The 22,927-nt window shown below is 40.2% G+C and overlaps 1 protein-coding gene across 2 annotated transcripts in view; it reads right to left on the bottom strand.

The window, feature by feature from the left end:
- Positions 1-22,927, bottom strand: part of BLOC1S5 (biogenesis of lysosomal organelles complex 1 subunit 5) — a 60,828-nt gene that overhangs the window by 18,613 nt on the left and 19,288 nt on the right. Inside the window, exon 3 of one of the 2 annotated variants that reach the window (XM_003927364.3) lies at positions 16,734-16,863. The exons of the other annotated variant lie outside the window; for it this stretch is intronic. Coding sequence (XP_003927413.1) covers positions 16,734-16,863 — 130 coding nt within the window. The remainder of the gene's footprint in view (positions 1-16,733; positions 16,864-22,927) is intronic. 2 annotated transcript variants of the gene reach the window in all.

Below are 22,927 nucleotides of genomic sequence, written 5' to 3' on the forward strand. Positions count from 1 at the left end.
TTATTATCAATAATAACACTGAATGTAAATGGACTAAATTCTCCAATTAAAATTTAAGACATAGAGTGAAGGAATAGAGGACAAAGGCAGATAGGAGGCAGGAATAACTTGTAGCTCCCACTCAGACGGACAGAACAGCGTGTGGAGACTTCTCATATGAACTTTTGCTCTGAGAACTACTGTAGGAACATACCAGGAAAACCCAAAGAATTCACAAACCCTTTGAAAGAAGCAGCATGCTGCCACAGGCTCTGTGAGAGCCAATAAACTCTAAGTGTCCAAAGTCTGAGGGAGGTAAGTTCATCTATGAACACACATCCTCACTGAAAAACCCGAAAATCCAGATCACGGGAGAAGGGTTTAACCTTACCTAGAAGTGAAATGAGTTTAGGAAGCCCAGCGAAAGAGAACAGTAAAAGAAGCAGGGGGGAAGAGCCCTGTAGGCACTCCTGGCCGCCAGGGAAGCCATTTCTGACTTTATCTCATAGGAGTCCTTGGAGAGGGCTGCCAGTGGAATTGGGGAAAAAACACAGGGAGAAGGATACTTCTGGTTAAACTTCAAAATAATTTTGACTGAGCGTGAATTTTCCAGGGCAGAATTTTCTGGGGGTGGGTAGTGAATGGGAAGTGTAGAGGCAAACACAGAATGGTGGGAGGGGTGAAGCCTGAAAGCCCTGCTTGCTTTCTCAGCAAGGATGCTCACAGCCTGGGGCAAGGTCCCAGCCATGCTCGCCAGCTGCCTGAATATAAACTTGGTGCTGTTAGGAGAGCACTTCAAGAGTGAGACTAGCCTTTCTGGCTATGTGGGAGCTGGGTGGGGCCTGTCACTGCCAGCGTTTCGCTGGCAACTTGTATGATGCAGCAGAGGTGCATTCCACAATCTCCTTGGAAATGTAACTCCACGTGTTGTAACCAAGCAGGTTAGAAGGAATGTGCCACGCTGAGAGTTCCAAATTAAGAGTCCTTTATTAATTAGCCATCGACCGAGAGATGGCTAATGCTCAAAATTCTCTCAGCTCTGAGGAAGCGCCCTGCTTACCTTTCATACCTTGATTTAGGTAGGGGAGGGGAGTATCTAGCTAAAGTGGAATTTTACAGAAGCAGAAAAACAGGTTAGAGGAAGGGGCTGTGAGCACAGGTGGTTTCCATACAATTACCAAGAAGCGGGCAATCAGCCTCCTTCTACACAACGATCAAAGAGAAACTTTTCTTACAATAGCAGTGGGGAGTTATGCCAAGCAGGATTCGGTATGATGGTTACAAGTGTTAAGAACAGTACGCTTCAATGCCTAAGTGCAGTGTGACCCAGTTTTGCACCCAAAGGGGCTGTGGTAAGGAGGGGGGAGCCAGGTTGGAGTTTACAGCTAAAATGGAGTCAGTTATGCTAGCCCAGGGTAGGTTGTTACACATGGCCAGGGAAACACACCCCCATTCCCCACAGAGGCTGCAGCAAGCTCTGTCCAAGGAGTCTGAGCTCTGATAGCCTAACCTGCCCCACCTGATGGTCTTTCTCTCCCTGTCCTGGTAGCCAAAGGCAAAAGACATAATCTCTTGAGCTCTAGGGTCCTGCCCCCCACCTGAGAAACCCAAGTACTTATTCAGGAAACCCTAGGGGCAAGCTGGTATCTTCCCCATACTAGCAAAGCTGATGTTCTCTTGAAAGTGCCACTTCCTGGCTGAAGGCTAACCAACACAAACTACAGCAACTCATAAAAGAATAACCCTGCCCCCAAAAAGGAGAAAATAAGAGCTACTTCCACCACCAGTAACATCCTGGCTAACCAGAGATCCTGAGTCTGTCCATGTGACAACTTTTACTGCCAGCACAACCAGCATACAAGAAAATGAGTGCACCAAACAAAACAATAACCAAGGTCCCACACAGAGTGCACCTCACTCCCTGCTACCGACAGCGGAACAGGTACTGGTATTCACAGCTGAGAGACCTGAGACAGACCACATCACAGGACTCTTTGCAGACATTCATTCCCCAATAACAGCCCAGAGCCCAGTAGCACCACCGGATGGCTAGACCTAGAAGAGAAATAATCACTGCAGTCTGGCTTTCAGGAAACCCTGACCCTACGGGAAGGGGAGAGCGCCACATCAAGGGAGTAACCCATGGCACAAAAGAATTTGAACAGCAGCCCTTGAGCCCCAGATTTTTCCTCCAACACAGTCTACCCTAATGAGAAGGAATCAGAAAAAAATTCTGGTAATATGACAAAACACAGTTCTTTAATGCCTCCAAAAGATCACACTAGCTCACCAGCAATGGATTTAACCAAGAAGAGATTTCTGAATTGCCAGAAGAATAATTCAGAAGGTTGATTATTAAGCTAGTCAAACATGCAGCAGAGAAAGGTGAATACCAACTTAAAGAAATTTAAAAAGTGTTACAGGATATGAAATGGAAAAATCTCCAGAGAAATAAGTAGAATAAATAAAAAACAATCACAACTTCTGGAAATGAAGAACACACTTCAAGAAATCCAGAATACACCAGAGAGTCTAAACAACAGAATCAAACAAGTAGAGGAAAGAACTTCAGCACTCCAAGATAAGGCTTTTGAATGAACACAATATGATAGAGACAAAAAGGAATTTAAAACAACAACAAAAAAAACACTAAGCCTCCAAGAAGTGAATGAACACAATATGATAGAGACAAAAAGGAATTTAAAACAACAACAACAAAAAAAACACTAAGCCTCTAAGAAGTCTGGGATTATGTTAAACAACTAAACCTAAGAATAACTGACGTTCCTGAGGAAGAGAAATCAAAACATTTGGAAAACATATTTTACAGAATAATTGAGGAAAACTTCTGGCTTCGCCAGAGATCTAGATCTTGTATGTAAATTTTTGGTGCCACAAAAGAAGTAGCATTCAAATATAAATTTCCTCAGCGAGGCAATTTACTTCTATAGAAGGGTACATCTCACAGATGGAGCAATGGTGAATGCACATCTGGATAAGGGAGGGTAGGGGATTCTTATGCCTGACGCAGGTAGCCCCTACTGCTGTGTCGTCCCCTATTGGCTAGCATTAGACAGCACAGTCTAAGCTAATTCCAATTGGCTATTTTAAAGCACGGGTACGAGCCAGAGTTGTGGGGTGGGTAGTTTAGCAGGAAGGATGGTTACGGGACAGGTCAGAGCAGGTGACCGGGGTGACTGAGCTCAAAGCAGGTGACCAGGGCAGGTGACTGGAGCAGGTAACCATGATGCGTCAGGACAGAGCATGGGACTGGGGGAACAGATGTGAACCACTGATTAGAACTGGTGGAAATGCTGTTTACTGAAACCACAAGAAGTTTAAAATGGAGAAATTAAAGAATATGAGAGCTGAACATACTGACATACTGATTCTTTGAAGAGAAACTTGGAGTTTACTGTATCTAACATAGACATTCAAATACACAAAGCTCAAAGAACAGCTGGGAAATTCATCATAAAAAGATCATCACCTAGGCACACAGTCATCAGGTTATCTAAAGTCAAGAGGAAGAAAAGAATCCTAAGAGCTGTGAGGTAAAAGCATCAGGTAAGCTATAAAGAAAACCCTATCAGATTAACAGCCAATTTCTCAGCAAAAACCCTATAAGCTAGAAAGGATTGAGGCCCCATCTTTAGCCTCCTTACAAAAACAATTAGTCAAGAATAATTTTGTAGTCAGTGAACCTAAGCTTCCTAAATGAAGAAAGATAGTCTTTTTTCAGACAAACAAATGCTGAATTTGCCACTACCAAGCCAACATTACAAGAACTGTTAAAAGGAGCTCTAAATCTTAAACTAGAACTTTGAAATACACCAAAATAGAAACTTCTTAGAACATAAATCTCACAGGACCTATAAAACAATAATATAATGAATAAACCACAAGGTATTCAGGCCCTAGCACAAAGAATAGAATAGTACCTCACATCTCAGTACTAACACTGAATGTAAATGGCTTAAATGTTCCACTGAAAAGATACAGAATGGCAGAATGAGCAAGAATTCACCAAGAAGGATCTTCTGTCTTTAAGAGACTCACCTAACACTTAAGTACCCAAACAAACTTAAGGAAAAGGGATCAAAGAAGATATTCCAGGCAAATCAACACCAAAAGCAAGCAGGAATAGCGATTCTTGTATCAGACAAAACAGACTTTAAAGCAACATCAGTTTAAAAAGACAAAGAGGGACATTATACAACGATAAAAGGTCTAGTTCAACAGGAAAATATCAGAACCCTATATATGCACCTAACACTGGAGCTCCCAAATTTATAAAACAATTACCACTGGACCTAAAAATGCGATAAACAGCAACACAATAATAATGGGGGACTTCAATACTCCACTGACAGCACTAGACAAGACATCAAGACAGAAAGTCAAGAAACAATGAACTAAAACTATACCCTAGAATAAAGGGACTTAAAGATATTTACAGAACATCGTACTTGACAACTGCAGAATATACATTCTACTCATCAGCACCTTCAACATTCTCCAAGACAGAAAGTATGATAGGCCACAAAACCAGTCTCAATAAATTTAAGAAAGTCAAAATGATATCAAGTACTCTCTCAGATCACAGTGAAATAAAACTGGAAGTCAACTCCAAAGGAACCGTTCAAACCATGCAAATACATGGACATCAAATAACCTGCGCCTGAATGACTGCTGGGTCAACAATGAAATCAAGATGGAGGCTTAAAAAACCTTTTGGAATGAATGATAATGACACAATCTACTGAAATCTCTGGTATACAGCAAAAGCAGTGCTAAGAGGAAAGTTCATAGCATTAAACGCCTATATCAAACAGCTTGACAGACCACAAACAGACAATCTAAGGTTATAACTCAAGGAACTACAGAAACAAGACCAAAACAAACCCAAACCCAAACCCACCAGAAGAAAAGAAATAACAAAGATCATAGCAGAACTAAATGAAACTGAAACAACAACAACAAACATAGAAAATACAAACAAAACCAAAAGCTGGTTCTTTGATAAGAGAAACAAAATTATTAGATCATTAGCGAGATTAACCAAGAAAGGAAGAGAGATGATCCAAATTAACTCAATTAGAGATGAAATGGGATATATTACAACTGATACCACAGAAATAGAAAAGATCACTCAAGGCTACTATGAACACCTCTAGACACACAAACTAGAAAACCTAGGGAGATGGATATGTTCCTGGAAATATACAAGCCTCCTAGAGTAAACAAGGAAGAAACAGAAACTCTGAACAGGCCAATAACAAGCAGTGAGATTGAAATGGTAATAGAAAAATCGCCAACAAAGAAAGTTCCGAACCAGATAGATTCACAGCTGAATTCTACCAGACATTCAAAGAAGAAATGGTACCAATCCTGCTGACACTATTCCAAAAGACAGAGAGAGAGAATCCTCCTTAAATCATTCTATGAAGCCAGTATCACCCTAATACCAAAACCAGGAAAGGACGTTAACGGAAAAAGAAAACTACAGACCAATAATCCTGCTGAACATAGATGCAAAAATCCTCAACAAAATACTAGCTAACTGAATCCAGCAGCATTATCTAAAACAAAATCCACTACGATCAAGTGGGTTTCATACCAGGGAAGCAGGGATGGTTTAACATATGCAACTCCATAAATGTGATACACCACATAAACAGAATTAAAAACAAAAAATCACATGATCGGCCAGGTGCAGTGGCTCATGCCTGTAATCTCAGCACTTTGAGAGGCCAAGGTGGGTGGATCACTTAAGGTCAGGAGTTAGAGACCAGCCTGACCAACACAGTGAAACCCTGACTCTACTAAAATTACAAGAATTAGCTGGGTGTTGTGGCAGGCACCTGTAATCTCAGCTACTCAGGAGGCTGAGGCAGGAGAATCACTTGAATCCGAGAGGCGGAGGTTGCAGTGAGCCAAGATTGCACCACTGCACTCCAGCCTGACTGACAAAGCAATAGTCTAAACAAAACAAAACAAAACAAAACACACATGATCATCTCAACAGACTCAGAAAAAGCAACTGATAAAATCCAGCATCCCTTTATGATTAAAACACTCAGCAAAACCAGTATAGAAGGGACATACCCTAAGGTAATAAAAGCCATCTATGACAGACCCACAGCCAACATTATACTGAATGGGACACCTTGAAAGTATTCTCCCTGAGAACTGGAACAAGACAAGAATACCTACTTTCACCACTTCTATTCAGCATAGTACTGGAAGTTCCAGCCAGAGCAGTCAGACAAGAGAAAGAAATAAAGGGCATCCAAATCGGTAAAGAGGAAGTAAAATTGTCACTGCTCGCTGATGATATTATCGTATACCTAAAGAACCCTTATGACTCATCCAAAAAGCTCCCATAACTGATAAATGAATTCAGAAAGTTTCAGAATACAAAATCAACATACACAACAGATCAGTAGTACTGCTAGACACCGATAGCAACCAAGCTGAGAATCAAATTAAGAGCTCAAGCCCTTTTACAATAGTTGCAAAATAGTAAAATACTTAGGAATATATCTAACCAAGGAGGTGAAAGACCTCTACGAGGAAAACTACAAACACTGCTGAAAGTAACACAAATGGAAACACATCCCATGCTCATGGATGGGTGGAATAAATATTGTGAAAAGTTCATAATGGCAAAACAATCTACAAATCCAATGCAATTCCCATCAAAACAGCATTATCAGCCGGGTGCAATGGCGCATGTCTGTAATTCTAGCAGTTCGGGAGGCCGAGGCGGGAGAATGCTCTGAGGTCAGGAGTTCGAGACCAGCCTGGCCAACAGAGCAAAGCCCTGTCACTACCAAAAATACACAAAAATTAGCTAGGTATGGTGGCACACGCCTATAATCCCAGTTACTCAGGAGGTTGAGGCAGGAGAATCGCTTAAACTCAGGAGACAGAGGTTGCAGTGAGCCAAGATTACACCAGTGCACTCCAGCATGGGTGACAAAGCGAGACTCCCTCTCAAAAAAAAAAAAAAAATTATCAATTTTCACAGAACTAGAAAAAAAAATCCTAAAATTCGGATGGAACCAAAAAGGAGTCTACATAGCCAAAGCAAGACTAAGCAAAAATAACTAACCTGGAGTCTTCATGTTACCTGACTTCAAACTACACTACAAGGCTATAGTCACCAAAACAGCATGGGACTGGCATAAAACAGGCACACTGACCAATGGAACAGAATAATGAACCCAGAAAGAAAGCCAAATACTTATAGCCAACTGATCTTTGACAAAGCCAACAAAAACAAACTAGGGAAAGGACACCCTATTCAACAAACGGTGCTGAGATAATTAGCAAGCCACATGTAGAAGAATGAAACTGGATCCTTGTCTCTAACCTTATACAAAAATCAACTCAAGATGGATCAAAGACTTAAGACCTAAAACCATAAAAATGCTAGAAGATGGCACTGGTAAAACCCTTCTAAACCTTGGCTTGGGTAAAGTCATGACCAAGAACCCAAAAGCAAATGGAACAAAACCAAAGATAAATAGATGAGACTTAATTAAACTAAAAGGCTTCAGCATAGCAAAAGAAATAATCAGCAAGCAGACAAAACAGGCAACCCACAGAGTAGGAAAAAATCTTCAAACTATGCATTCGACAAAAAACTAATATCCAGAATCTACATAAAGAACTCAAACAAATCAGCAAGAAAAAAACAATCCCATCAAAAAATGGGTGAACGACGTGAATAGACAATTCTCAAAAGAAGATATACAAATGGCCAAAAACATATGAAAACTGCTTAACATCAATAATTATCAAGGAGATGCAAATCAAAGCCAGAACTCAATACTAACTTACTTCTGCAAAAATGGCCATAATATTTAAATTTTTTTTAAAAATCGATGTTGGCAGGGATGTGGTGAAAAGGGAACACTTTTGCATTGCTGGTGGGAATGTAAACTAGTACGACCATTATGGAAAACAGTGTGGAGATTCCTTAAAGAACTAAAAGTAGATCTATCATTTGATCCAACAATCTCAAAACTGGGTACCTATCCATAGGAAAAGAAGTCATTATACGTAAAATACATTTGCACACGCATGTTTATAGCAGCACAATTTCCAATTGCAAAAATATAGAACCAGCCCAAATGCTCTTCAATCAAGAAGTGGATAAAGAAAAAAAAAAAGAAATATATATATACACACACACGCAGACACACACGCAGACACACACACACACACACCCCCCTCATATATACACATGAACACACACACAAACATACATACACACTCCATGGAATACTATTCAGCCATAAAACGAACAAAATAATGACATTTGCAGCAACCTGGTTGGAATTAGAGACCATTATTCTAAGTAAAGTAACTCAGGAATAGAAAATCAAACATCACATGTTTCTCCCTTATAGGTAGGAGCTAAGCTACGAGGACAAAAAGACATAAGGATAATACAGTGAACTTTGGAGACTCAGAAGGAAGGACAGGAGGGAGACAAGGGATAAAAGACTACACATTGGGTACAGTGTACACTGCTCAGGTGTACCAAAATCTCAGAAACTACCGCTAAATAACTTATCCACATACCCAAACAACACTGTTCCCCAAAAGCCTACTGAAAGTTTTAAAAAGGAATAAAAACATTTTTAAAGGAAAAAAAAAAAAAAGGTAAAGAGTATCTGAATAAAGAAATAAGACCCACCTCTATGCTGCCTATAAGAAATGCACTTCACCTACAAAGGCATGCAAGTTCTATGTGCTGATGAAAAGAACACGTATTCTGCAGCAGTTGGGTGAAATGTTCTGTAAATGTCAGTTAGGTCTGCCATTTCCATGCACCCAGAAAAAGATATTCCATGCAACTGGAGACCAAAAAGAGCAGGAGGAGCTATATACATATTATCAAATAAAAGAGACTACAAATCAAAGACTGTAAAAAGAGACAAAGAAGGTCACTATATAATAATAAAGGGGTCAATTCAGTAAGAGGGTATAACAATTATAAATATCTATGCACCCAACACTGGAACTCCCAAGTATATAAAGCAAACATTAATAGATCTAAAGGGAGAGACAGAATGCAATATGATAGCAGTAGGAGACTTCAATACCCCATTCTCAGTAACGGACAGAACAACCAGACAGAAAATCAACAGAGAAACATTGGAGATTTCAACTATGAACAAGACCAGGCCTTAATGACACTAATAGAACCTGCATCCAAGTGCAGCAGGATACATGTTCCTTTCATCAGCACAGAGAACACTCTCTGGAACAGATCATATCTTAGGCCACAAAACAAGTCTCAATAAATTCAAAAAAGATAAGAGATAGTATCAGGTATATTTTCTGACCACAATGGAATAAAACTAAACAATAACAAGAGGAACCTTGGAAAATACACACACATGGAAATTAAACAACATGCTCCTGAACAACCAATGAGTCAGGGAAGAAATTAAGAAGGAAATTTAAAAATTTCTTGAAACAAATAAAACAAAAATACAGTGTTACCAAAATCTATGGGATACAACAAAACAGGCTTTTGCTGTATCAATTAAAGTAGAAAGACTTCAAATAAACAACCTAACAACAGACCTCAAGGAGCCAGAAAAGCAAGAACAAATCAAATCCAAAATTAGTAGAAGGAAAGAAATAATAGAGACCAGAGCAGAAGTAAATAAAATTAAGTCTAAAAAAAAAAATCAAAGAATCATTAAACTATTATGAACAACAATATGCCAACAAACTGGAAAACCTAGAAGAAATAAATTCCTAGACACATACAAAACTACTAAGTACAAACCATGAGAAAACAGCCTCAACAAACTAATAATAAATAACAAGACTGAAACTATGAGAAAGACTCCTATCAAAGAAAAGCCCAGGACCTCATGGTGGCTCATGCCTGTAATCCCAGCACTTTGGGAGTCCAAGGCAGGCGGATCATGAGGTCAAGAGATTGAGACCATCCTGCCTAACATGGTGAAATCCCGTCTCCACTAAAAATACAAAAATTAGCTGGGTGTCGTGGCGCGTGCCTGTATTCCCAGCTACTCAGCAGGCTGAGGCAGGAGAATCACTTGAACCCAGTAGGTGGAGGTTGCAGTGAGCTGAGATCGCGCCACTGCACTCCAGCGTGGCCACAGAGCAAGACTCAGTCTCATCTCAAAAAAACAAAGAAAAGCCCAGGACTGATGGCTACATTACTGAATTCCATCAAACATTTAAAGAAGAATTAATACCAATTCTACTCAAGTTCTTCAAAAAACTTGAAGAGGAGAGAATATTCCCAAACTCAAAACTCATTCTACAAGGCCAGCATTACCTCGATATTAAAATCAGACAAAGACAAAACAAGAAAACAAGAGAAAACTACAGGCAATATCACCAATGAATGTAAAGGCAAAAATCCTCACAAAATAGTAGCAAACCAAATTCAACAACACGTTAAAAAGATCATTCACCACAATCAACTGGGATTCATCCCAGGAATGCCAGGATGGTCCAACATATGCAAATCTATAAATAAACCATACGGTAATTTCAATAGATGCTCAAAAAGTATTTGATAAAATCCAACATTCCTTTATGATAAAACCTCTCAACAAACTGGGTATAAAAAGAACATAGCTCAAAATATTAAAGGCCATATACGGCAAATCCACAGCTAATATCATACTGAATGAGGAATAATTGAGAACCTTTCCTGTAAGATCCGGAACAAGACAAGGATGCTCACATTCACACCTTTTATTCAACATAATACTGAAAGTCCTGACAGGGCAGTTAGGCAAGAAATACGGGCATATGAATTGGAAAGAAATTCAGTCAAATTAGCTTTGTTTGCATATCATATGACCTTATATTTAGAAAAACCTAAAGACTCACCAAAAAAGCTCTTAGAACTAATAAATGTATTCGGTAAAGTTGAAGGATACAAAATCAACATAGAAAATCTGTAGCATTTATATATGCCAACAGCAAGCAATTTGAAAAAGGAAGCAAGAAAGCAATCCTATTTACAATAGCTACAAAGAACATAAAATACCTAGGAGTCAACTGAACTTCCAAAGAAGTGAAAGGTCTATACAAGGAAAACTATAAAACACTGATGAAAAAAATTGAACAGGGCACACAAAAATGGAAAGATATCCATGCTCCACAACTGGAATAATATCACTAAATGAGAGTCACACCCAAAGCATTTTACAGACTCAATGCAAACCCTATCAAAATGCCAATGACATTCTTTACATAAATAGGAAAAATAAATCCTAAAGTTGATACAGAACCACAAAAGACCCTGAATAGCCAAAGCAATCTGAGCAAAAAGAACAAAGCTGGAGGCATCACACTACCTGATTACAAAGTGTATTATTAATACAAAGCTATAGTAACCAAATCACATGACACTGGCATAGAAACACACAGACCATGCATGGGACAGAATCAATAACCCCGATATAAATTCCACATTTATAACGAGCTCATTTTCAACAAAGGCACCAAGAACATACAACGGGGAAACGACAGTCTCTTCAATAAACAGTGCTGGGAAAACTGGGTATCAGTATGACTGGGAAAACTGGGTAACTATATGAAGAATGAAACTAAATTGCTATCTCTCACCATACACAAAAATCAAATAAAAATGGATTAAAGACTTAAATCTAAGACCTGAAACTATGAAATTACTGGAAGAAAGCATAGGGGGAAGCACTCCAGGACACTGGCCTGGGCAAAGACTTTTTTCTATAAGACCTCAAAAGTAAAGCAACTGAAGCAAAAACAGACCAATGGGATTACACCAAGTTAAAACGATTCCATGGGCTGGGCACAGTGGCTCACGTCTGCAATCCCAGCACTTTGGGAGGCGGAGGCGGGTGGATCACGAAGTAAGGAGTTCAAGACCAGCCTGGGCAACATGGCGAAACTCCGTCTCTACTAAAAATACAAAAACTACCTGGGTGTGGTGGCGGGCACCTATAATCCCAGCTACTCAAGAGGCTGCGGCAGGAGGATCACTTGAACCCAGGAGGCAGAGGTTGCAGTGAGCCGACATCATGCCACTGCACTCCAGCCTGGCAACAGAGCGAGACTCTATCTCAGAACAAACAAACAAACAAACAAAACGCTTCCATGAAGCAAAGAGAACAATCAGCAAGTTGAAGAGACAACCCACAGGAGGAGAAAGTATTAGCAAACTATTCATCTGACAAGGGATTAAAACCAGAATATATAAGGAGTTCAAACAACAATATAGCAAAAAACCCAAAGAATCCAATGTAAAAATAGGTAAAGATCTGTTTCAAAAAAAGAGACATTTCTCAAAAGACATAAAATGGCCAAAGGTATATGAAAAAAAATACTCAGTATCACTAATTATCAGAGAAACGCAAATCAGACCACAGTGAGACAGCATCTCACTCTAATTAAAATGGCTTTTATTTGACAAGGAATCATGGATGCTGGCAAGGATATGGAGAAAAGGAAACTCTTGTACACTGTTGATCAGAATATAAATTAGTATAACCACCATAGAGAACCATTTGGAAGTTCCTCAAAAACTAAAAACAGAACTACCATATGATTCAGTAATTCCACAATACTGGGTATATATCTAAAAGAAAAGAAGAGAGACATCTGCACTCACATGTTTATTGCAGCACTAGCCAAAATATGGATCCAACCTAAATTCCCATGAATGGGTAAGAAAATATGGTATATATACACAATGGAATGTTATTCAGCCATAAAAATGAATGAAATCCTATCATTTGCAGCAACATGGAAGGAACTAGATCACACAGAAAGACAAACACTGCATGCTGTCACTCATAGGAGAGCTAAAGAAATGGATCTCATGAATATAGAGTAGATTGGTGGTTACCAGAGGCCGGGAAATATAGTGAGGAGGAGGGCATGAAGAGAGGCTGATTAATGGATATAAATATAGTCTGGTGAAGAAATAAGACCTAGTATTTGACACATCAGTAGGGTGACTATAGCTTGCAACAATCTATTATATAATCCAAAATAGCTAGAAGAGAATAATTTGAATATTTTTAGCAAAAAGAAAAGAAAAACATTTAAGGTGATGAATATATGAATTACATTATTTGGTCTTTACAAATTATATGAAAGCCCTAAATTACCGTAAGTACCCCCAAAACATGTACATTATACAACAAAAGTAACATTATTTTTAAAAAGCTAAGGAAATGTAGTATTAGCTTTCTACAAAAGAAAATAATTTCACCTTGGCATTAGGAACAGATTTTGGCTGAATGTTCACTCTTCCACTTCAATGAACAAATAACTACCAAGTGGCTATTAAGTAGCAGGCACTTTTCTAGGTGCCTGAGATACCACAGTGAACAACAACAACAAAAAAGAGTCCTGAGCTTACAGGACTCAAATTTTAGTTGGGAAGACAGACAATAAATAGATAAATATTAGTATGTTGTGTTGCGATAAATGCTATAGAGAAAAACAAGGCAAAGTAGGGAGGCCAGGGCATTCCAGAGTGAAGGAGGATGAGCATTACAGAAGAACCAAGAAGGTCTCATGGTTGATAGCTGAGCAGAGACCTACAGGAAATGAGAATATGGACATCTGAGAGATAAGTGTTCCAAGGGAGCAGCAGGTGCAAAGGCCCTAAGGTGGCAATTAGAGGAAGGGTAAGGTGGCCAATGTAGCTAGAATGAAGTGAAGAAAAAAGAAATAGTAGGAAATGAAAGTCAGAGTGGGGGCCATTTTGTAGAAATGTCTTGGCCATTGCAGAACTCTAGCTTTTAATCTAAGCCACATGAGGTGATTCAGAATAAAGCAATGACAAGAAAGTTACATGAAAGGATTTTAAGTTACATGAAAGGATTATTCAGGCTCCCATGTGGAGAACAGACTATAGGGAGGAAAAACAAGCAGCACTGAGATGAGTTATGGGGCTACTAGAATAATCCAACTGAAGACAACAGCGGCTTTAATGAGGGAAGCAGCAGTTGGTGACGTGGTCAGGATGGTCAGATTCTGCCTATATTCTCAAAGTTGAACCAAAATGATTTACTAATAAAATACTTGTAGGGGAGGGAGAGAGAGGAAGAAAGAGACAAGAGAAGAAGAAAGAAAGAAAGCAGAGGATAGGGAAGGAGAAGGCAAGGGAGGGAGGGTAGAAGAGAAAGGAATAAAAGAGGAAGTGGGAGGCTGAGCAGCTAAGTGAATGGTGATGCCATCACTGAAATGGGACAGAGTGAGATAAAGCAGAATTGAGAAGAACACCGAGGTTTAGTTCTGGACATGTTATACTGAGGCGCTTATTGGATATCTAAGTGGACTAGGCAGTTGCATACAAAAGTTGGGAATACAGGAGTATGGGACCAGGCTAAAAACACCAATGTGGAATTTAATTATTGATTGGTATACAGATGATACTGAAAGAAGTGATTCTGTATGAGCTCACCAAGCAAGCGAGTTTCAACAGGAAGGCAGTCACAGAACCAAGCCTGGGAGCACCCCAAGTTTAAAAGTCGAGGAAGACAAGTGGGAACTCGCAAAGTTGATGGAGAAGGAAGAGCCTGCAGTGTAGGAGGAAATCCAAGAAAAAGTGATAATCTAGGAATAAAGGGAGACTTTTCTTATTATCTCTTCAAAGATACATAGAAGTAACATTCTTAAGTGGAACTTAAGCTCTGGAGGCAGAAGAACTAGCCTGGCACGGTAGTTCCTCCAATTATTACCGGAAAATCTGGAGTGTTCACTGTAACTTTCAGTCTTCTCAACTATAAGGTGGGGAAGATGATAAACATTTACTTTACCCAGATGGACTGCAATAGCGCGATCTTGGCTCACTGCAACCTCTACCTCCCAGGTTCAAGTAATTTTACTGCCTCAGCCTCCTGAGTAGCTGGGATTACAGGCGCCTGCTACCACGCCCAGCTAATTTTTGTATTTTTAGTAGAGAGAGGGTTTCACCATGTTGGCCAGGCTAATCTTGAACTGCTGACCTCAGATGATCCACCCACATTGGCCTCCCAAAGTGCTAGGATTACAGGCGTAAGTCACGCATCCAGCCTCATACATAAACAATTTTTATTGATAACTATTGGAGTTTTCCTTTTAGCATGCCCATTAGAATGTCTGAGAGGGTTAAAGATGTGTCTATGAACAAATGAGGGCATGTCTGTCAAAATGCAAAAGCCTAAAAGCCAGTTTTATATTTCTGCTCTTCCACTCAGAGAAACCAAATGTGATTTGGGAGATCTATCTTCTGTAACCTCCTTTTAGCATTAGAGTACACGAGACCATTAACTTCAACTTGGACACAAAGACTTATTTAATTCAGCTATTCACCAAGGTCTCTCTGCTGCCTTTCTTCACCCACTCTACTGCAGGTCAATTTGTGTGTGTGGTTTTTTTTTTTTCGTTTTTTTTTTTTCCCCTTGAGAAAGATCTGTTCCATTTTACACTTCAGTAACCCATCATTATTTACCAGTTTTATCCCCACTTGGTGCTCCTGAATTCCTTCTTGCACATCACTTGGATGAGCTGAATATTGGCAGTATAAATCTTGAGTTTCTGAAATACTTACAATTTCTAAATCAGTTACTAATAAACTTGAATTTACTTTGTTATGATTTTATAGTAAAAATTAATAATATACTTCATTTTGATCAACCATCTCTCCACATTAATATACTTTCCTTAATGAAAAAAAGTGATAAAATGTAAACATTTATGAAAGGATTATTTTCTGAATAAAGCTAAAACCTCTAGTACCCTATGTGAAAAAGATCATCTCAGATCTTCCCAGTTCCTGGTAATCAAAAAAATGAGATGGAGTCTTGCTGTTGCCCAGGCTGGAGTGCAGTGACACAATCTCAGCTCAGTGCCACCTCTGACTCCTGGGTTCAAGCAATTCTTCCACCTCAGCCTCCCAAGTAGCTGGGACTACAGGTGCACACCACTATGCCCTGCTAATTTTTGTATTTTTACTAGAGACGGGGTTTCACGTTATTGGCCAGGCTAGTCTCAAAACTCCCAACCTCGTGATTCACCTGTCTTGGCCTCCCAAAGTGTTGGGATTACAGCCATGACTACAGCACCCAGCCTCAAATTTGTTTTTTACAGATAAAACTTTTTGTAAAAATAGGCCGAGTGTGGTGGCTCATTCCTGTAAAAAATCCCAGCGCTTTGGGAGGCTGAGGCAGGTGGATCACTTGAGGCCAGTAGTTTGAGACCAGCCTGACCAACATGGTAAAACCCCATCTCTACTAAAAATACAAAAATTAGCCATGCGTGGTGGTGCATGTCTGTAGTCTAACTACTCAGGAGGCTGAGGCACGAGAATCACTTGACTCTGGAAGAGGGAGGTTGTAGTGAGCCAAGACTGCACCACTGCCTGCCAGCCTGGGAAACAGAGTGAGACTACGTCTCAAAAACAAAACAAAACAAAACAAACTATAAAAATAGGTGAAAAATGTTTTGACTTTCTCATATACTAAACAGATTGACTCATGTACCACAGATGCTCACATCTTGCTTTGGAGATTAAGGCTTTTAACATCAATGCCAACACACATTAATCACTAGAAAACTACTTTCTCTGTAACTGGTCTTCCCTCTCAGGTATCCAGGTTAAGAACTTTCCCTCTCCACCTCCCACCATAATTAATACTCAAGGAAATATATTCTGGTGTAGCATTCATTTGAAATGAAAAGCAATAAAAAAAAAATTGCTGGCTCACATCTCTGGAGAACTTGGCTCAGATTGTCTCGCACTGTGTCTCTACATCTGGGAAGAGTATGTTCATTTGCTTCATGGATCATATTCTTCAAATTTTGAAGAACTCGCATTTCTCGAAGACCACGTTTTTCCTATTAAAAGAAAGTAAATGACTAATACATACTGTAGTTTCTTTTTGAGACAGAGTCTCACTGTGTCAGCCAGGCTGGAGTACAGTAGCACAATCGCAGTTCACTACAACCTCCACCTCCAGGGTTCAAGCGATTCTCCTGCCTCAGCCTCCTGTATTTTATTATTATTATTATTATTTTTAGTAGAGATAGAGTTTCACCATATTGGTCAGGCTGGTATCAAACTCCTGCCTTCAGGTGATCCGCCCACCTCAGCCTCCCAAAGTGCAGGAATTATAGGCATGAGCCACTGTAACCAGCCATATTGTGTCTTAAATCTTATCCACCCAGGTTTTGGTTGTTAGGTTATGACTTCTTACTGAAAATTTATGCAGCCTTCTTCTAATTATTTGGCAATAAACGCCTTACAACCTGGAGGCATTTTTAAAATTGTGAAATGCTTTTGGAGCACCAAAAGTTGCAATATGAGTAATATTTTTATAGCAATGTTAAAAAATTGGCAAGGAAAATACTAAAAGAACAAGAAAAACAGCCCAGATTGCCACGTTTTATTAGAAGGAAATTAAACACCCTCTCTGATCTTAAATTTCATTTTGTCATTCTTTTTGTTTTGTTTTGTTTTTTGAGATGGAGTTTCGCTCTTGTTACCCAGGCTGGAGTGCAATGGCGCGATCTCGGCTCACCACAACCTCCGCCTCCTGGGTTCAGGCAATTCTCCTGCCTCAGCCTCCTGAGTAGCTGGGATTACAGGCACGCGCCACCATGTCCAGCTAATTTTTTGTATTTTTTAGTAGAGACGGGGTTTCACCATGTTGACCAGGATGGTTTCAAACTCTTGACCTGGTGATCCACCCGCCTCGGCCTCCCAAAGTGCTGGGATTACAGGCTTGAGCCACTGTGCCCGGCCTAATTTTGTCATTCTTACTATCATACAGCTTCTATTGTTATGTGCTGTATTTTTTACCTGATTTCTTTTTTTTTCCTCAAAATAAAAATGGGTAGTAAAATTACTATCTAAATACTTCCCTATGTAGAAAAGAACACTGAAGGCCTGAGTCTATATCATTAAAAAGGCCTCCTCATAAGGTTGGCCCTGGCTGAGGACTGGAAACTTGAGTAGTAAACAGTTCCCTACGTTGATATAAAACCCTTCCATAAATTACAAAAGTAGGTCACTGTGACTAAACGGTTTACACCAAGTTTGCCCAACCCACGGCAGACGGGCTGCATGCGGCCCAAGATGGCTTTGAATTTGACCCAACACACATTCGTAAACTTCCTTAAAACATTATGAGATCTTTTTGTGATTTTTTTTTCTTTTTTAGGTCATCAGTTATTGTTACTGTTAGTGTATTTTATGTGTGGCCCAGGACAATTCTTCCACCAGCTATTGCTACTGTTAGTGTATCTTACGTATGGTCCAAGACAATTCTTCTTCTAGTGTGGACCAGGGAAGCAGAAAGACTGGAGACCCCTGCTTTACAAAAACAGTGTGATTAATGTTGAAAACCTCTTTCCTTCCGGAAGTCTGAAAATGTTGGACATGCTAGGCAGAGGATGCCTCTTTGACCAGCCCCCAGTAAAACCCCTGAACTCTTAGGCTCAGGCAAGCTTCCCTATAAGATTACACTTTACATGTGTGGTCACAACCTGTCATAAGGGGAATTCTGTGCATCCTGTGTGACTACACTGAGGGAAGACTCTTGGAAGCTTCTGGCTGGGTTCCTCCAGACTGCTTCCCAAGCACCTTTTCCCTTTGCTGATTTTGCTTGGTATTCTTTTGCCATAAAAAAGCTTGCCACAAATATGGCCTTATGCTGATTCCTGTGAGTTCTTCCAGTGAATCACTGAATCTGCAGGTGGTCTTAGGAACCCCAAAAACATCTCCATTCCAGAAAGTAGAGCAAAACCACCCTCCCTGCGCAAAATAAGAGTGGGCTATGCTTAGTAATTTGCTTTCAAAGAATAGAACAGAGAAAGAGAAAAATATTAACATTATAGGAGAGAAAATCAGCAAATGCAATAATACCTCAACCAGGCCAAGAAGGTTCACATCATCAGTGGTGTGTTAATAGCATGCGCTCCCTGACGTAACATGGTAAGTGTACTTCACCTCTGTGGTATTCTTTCCCAATACCCCAAACCCCAGTCTAGTCATGAGAAAAACAATAGATAAACTCAGATTGGATATCTAGCCAAGTACTCAAGACTTATGTAAAGGTCAAAAAAAAAAATAAGGAAAGGCTGAAAAACTGTCACAGACCAAAGAAGCCTAAGGTGGCATGATAATTCAATGCAATGTGGAACCCCAGATTAGATTCTGAAATAGAAAGGGGACTATAATAGAAAAACTGGTAAAATTCAAATAACGTCTGGTATTTCATTAACAGTAATGTATCAGTGTTGGTTTCTTAGTTTTTACAAATATAGCATAATAATGTAAGAAATTAAATAATGAAAGAAATTGGGTAAGGTGTTGATACAGTTTGGCTGTGTCCCCACCCAAGTCTTAACTTGAATTGTATCTTCCAGAATTTCCACATGTTGTGGGAGGGACCTAGGGGGAGGTAACTGAATCAAGGCGGAGGCAGTCTTTCCCATACTATTCTTGTGATAGTGATTAAGTCTCACAAGATCTGATGGGTTTATCAGAGGCTTCCATTTTTGCTTCTTCCTCATTTTCTCTTGCCACTAACATGTTAAGAAGTGGCTTTCACCCCTGCCATGATTCTGAGGCCTCCCCAGCTGTGTAGAACTGTAGGTCCAATTAAACCTTTTTCTTCCCAGTCTTGTATATATTTTTATCAGCAGAGTGAAAACAGACTAATACAGTAAATTGGTACTAGTAAATTGGGGCGTTGCTGAAAAAATACCAGAAAATGTGGGAGTGACTTTGGAACTGAGTAACAGGCAGAGATTGGGACAGTTTGGAGGGCTCAGAAGACAGGAAAACGTAAGAAAGTTTGGAACTTCCTAGAGACTTGTTGAACGGCTTTGACAAATATGCTGATAGTAATACGAACAAAAAGGTCCAGGCTGAGGTAGTCTCAGATGGAGATGAGAAACTTGTTGGGAACTGGAGCAAAGGTCACTCTTGCTGTGTTTTAGCTAAGAGGCTGGTGTCATTTTGTCCCTGCCCTAGAGATTTGTGGAACTCTGAACTTGAGAGAGAGGATTTAGGGTATCTGGGAGAAGAAATTTCTAAGCAGTAAAGCATTCAAGAGGTGACTTGGGTACTGTAAAAGGCATTCAGTTTTATAAGGCAAGCAGAGCATAAAAGTTTAGAAAATCTGCAGCCTGACAATGCGATACAAAAGAAAATTTCATTTCCTGAGAAGAAATCAAGCCAGCTACAGAAACTTGCATAAGTAACAAGGAGCCAAATGTTAATTCCCAAGACAATGGGGAAAGTGTCTCCAGGGCATGTCAGAGGCCTTCATGGCTGGCCCTCCCATCATAGGCCCAGAGGCCTAGGAGGAAAAAGTGGTTACGTGAGCCAGCTCCATTGCCCCTGTGCTGTGTGCAGCCTAGGGACTTGGTGCCCTGTGTCCCAGCCACTCCAGTTGTGGCTGAAAGAGGCCAACGTACAGCTTAGGTTGTGGCTTCAGAGGGTGGAAGCCCCATGCCTTGGCAGCTTCCATGTGATGTTGATCCTGTGAGTGCACAGAAGTCAAAAACTGAAATTTGAGAACCTCTGCCTAGATTTTAGAAGATGTATGGAAATGCCTCGATACCCAGGCAAAAGTTTGCTGCAGGGGCAGGGCCATGATGGAGAACCTCTGCTAGGGCAGTGTGGAAAGGAAATGTGGGGTTGGAGCTCCCACACAGAGTCCCTGCTGGGGCACTGCCTAGTGGAGCTGTGAGAAGAGGGCCACCGTCCTCCAGACAGCTTGCACTATGTACCTGGAAAAGCCAAAGAAACTCAATGCCAGCCTGTGAAAGCAGCCAGGAGGGAAGGTGTACCCTGCAAAGCCACAGGGTGGAGTGTCCCAAGACCATGGGAACTCACCTCTTGAATCAGCGTGACCTTGATGTGAGACCTGAAGTCAACAGAGATTGTTTGGAGCTTTAAAATTTGACTGCCCTGCTGGATTTTGAACTTGCATAGGGCTGGTAACCACTTTGTTTTGGCCAATTTCTCCCATTTGGAATGGCTGTATTTACCCAATACCTGTACCCTCACTGTATCTAGAAAGTAACTAGCTTGCTTGTGATTTTACAGGCTCATAGGTGGAAGGGACTTGCCTTGTCTCAGATGAGACTTTGGACTGTGGACTTTTGGGATTAATGCTAAAATGAGTTAAGACTCTGGGGGACCACTGGGAAGGCATGATTGGTTTTGAAATGTGAGGACGTGAGATTTAGAGGGGCCAGGGACAGAATGATATGGTTTGGCTGTATCCCCACCCAAATCTCAACTTGAATTGTATCTCCCAGAATTCCCATGTGTTGTGGGAGGGACCCAGGGGGGAGTAATTAAATTACGGGGGCCAGTATTTTCCATATTATTTTCATGACAGGGAATAAGTCTCATGAGATCTGATGGGCTTATCACGGGTTTCTGCTTTTGCTTCTTTCTCATTTTTGCTTGCTGCCACCATGTAAGAAGTGCCTTTAGCCTCCCACATGATTCTGAGGTCTCCCCAGTAAGTCCAATTAAACCTCTTTTTCTTCCCAGTCTTGGGTATATTTTTATCAGCAGCATGAAAACGAATACAGGGGTATATGGGAATTCTCTGTTCTATCTTTGCAATTTTTCTACAAATCTAAAATTAACACAAAACAAAAAGTTTACTATAAAAGAGTGGTAAACTTGACTATGAAAAAAATAATAGGTTAGTTATGTTACTGAGGTTTTTTATCTTTTTTTGAACCATTCTTATATGGCTAGCTTCTTTTTCTAATTTTCAAATAATAAAAAATTAACAACTTACAAAAAAGTTGTGAGAGAATAATATAATGAAGTCTTATATACTTATCACCAAGCTTCAGCAATTCTCATGACTGATTCCCCCGCCATAATGCTCCATACCTCATCCCCTCTAGATTATTTTGAAGCAAATCCTAGAAAGTATATCATTTCCTAGAAAGTATATCATTCCAACTGTAAATATTTCAATCTGTATCTTTTTTGTTGTTGTAGAGACAGGGTCTTGTTCAGTTGCTGAGATCACACCACTGCTGGAGTGCAGTGATGTGAGCTCGAGTGCAGTGATGTGATCATGGCTACTGCAGCCTTGAACTCCCGGGCTCAAGCAATCCTCCTGCCTCAGCCTCCAACTAGCTGGGACTACTGGCGCACACCACCACACCTCGCTCTTTTCTTCTTTTTTTAACTTTTTTGTAAAGACAGGGTCTCGTTTTATTGTCCAGGCTGGCCTAAAACTCCTGGGCTCAAGCAATCTTCCCACCCTGGACTCCCAAAGTACTGGAATTATACGCATGAGCCACCATGCTTGGTCTCAACATATATTAGTATCTTTAAAACACAAGACTCGTCTTAAATAATAAGACCACCTCTCTCACACACACATACACACATAGTAATGTGTGTATGTGTGTGTGTGTGTGTGTGTGTGTGTGAGACAGAGTCTGTCTCTGTTTTCCAGGCTGGAGTGCAACAGCATGATCTCGGCTCACTGCAACCTCTGCCTCCCTGGCTCAAGTGATCCTCCTACCTCAGCCTTCCAAGTAGCTGGGACTACAGGCACACATTATGATACTTAACTAATTTTTGTATTTTTTATAGAGACAGGGTTGACCCATGTCTCTATAAAAGACATTTGTTGACCACACTTGGCCAACAATTTTTAATATCATGAAATTTGAAAGTAGTGTTCACATTCCCTCAAATGTCCTATTTTTTTAATTCCCCAGTCTGTTCGAACCACAACCTAAACAAGTTTTATATACCATAATTTTAATATGTTTCTTAAGTCCTTTTTAACCAATAGCTTTCCCCTTTCACTGTTTTCCCTTGCAATTTGTTGGAAAAAAGTGAGTCATTTGTTCTGCACAGTTTCCCACAGTCTGTTGTTTGCTGAATGAATCCCCATGGTGTAAT

This window comes from Saimiri boliviensis, chromosome 4 (genome assembly GCF_048565385.1).
Source record: "Saimiri boliviensis isolate mSaiBol1 chromosome 4, mSaiBol1.pri, whole genome shotgun sequence".
NCBI classification, from domain to species: domain Eukaryota; kingdom Metazoa; phylum Chordata; class Mammalia; order Primates; family Cebidae; genus Saimiri; species Saimiri boliviensis.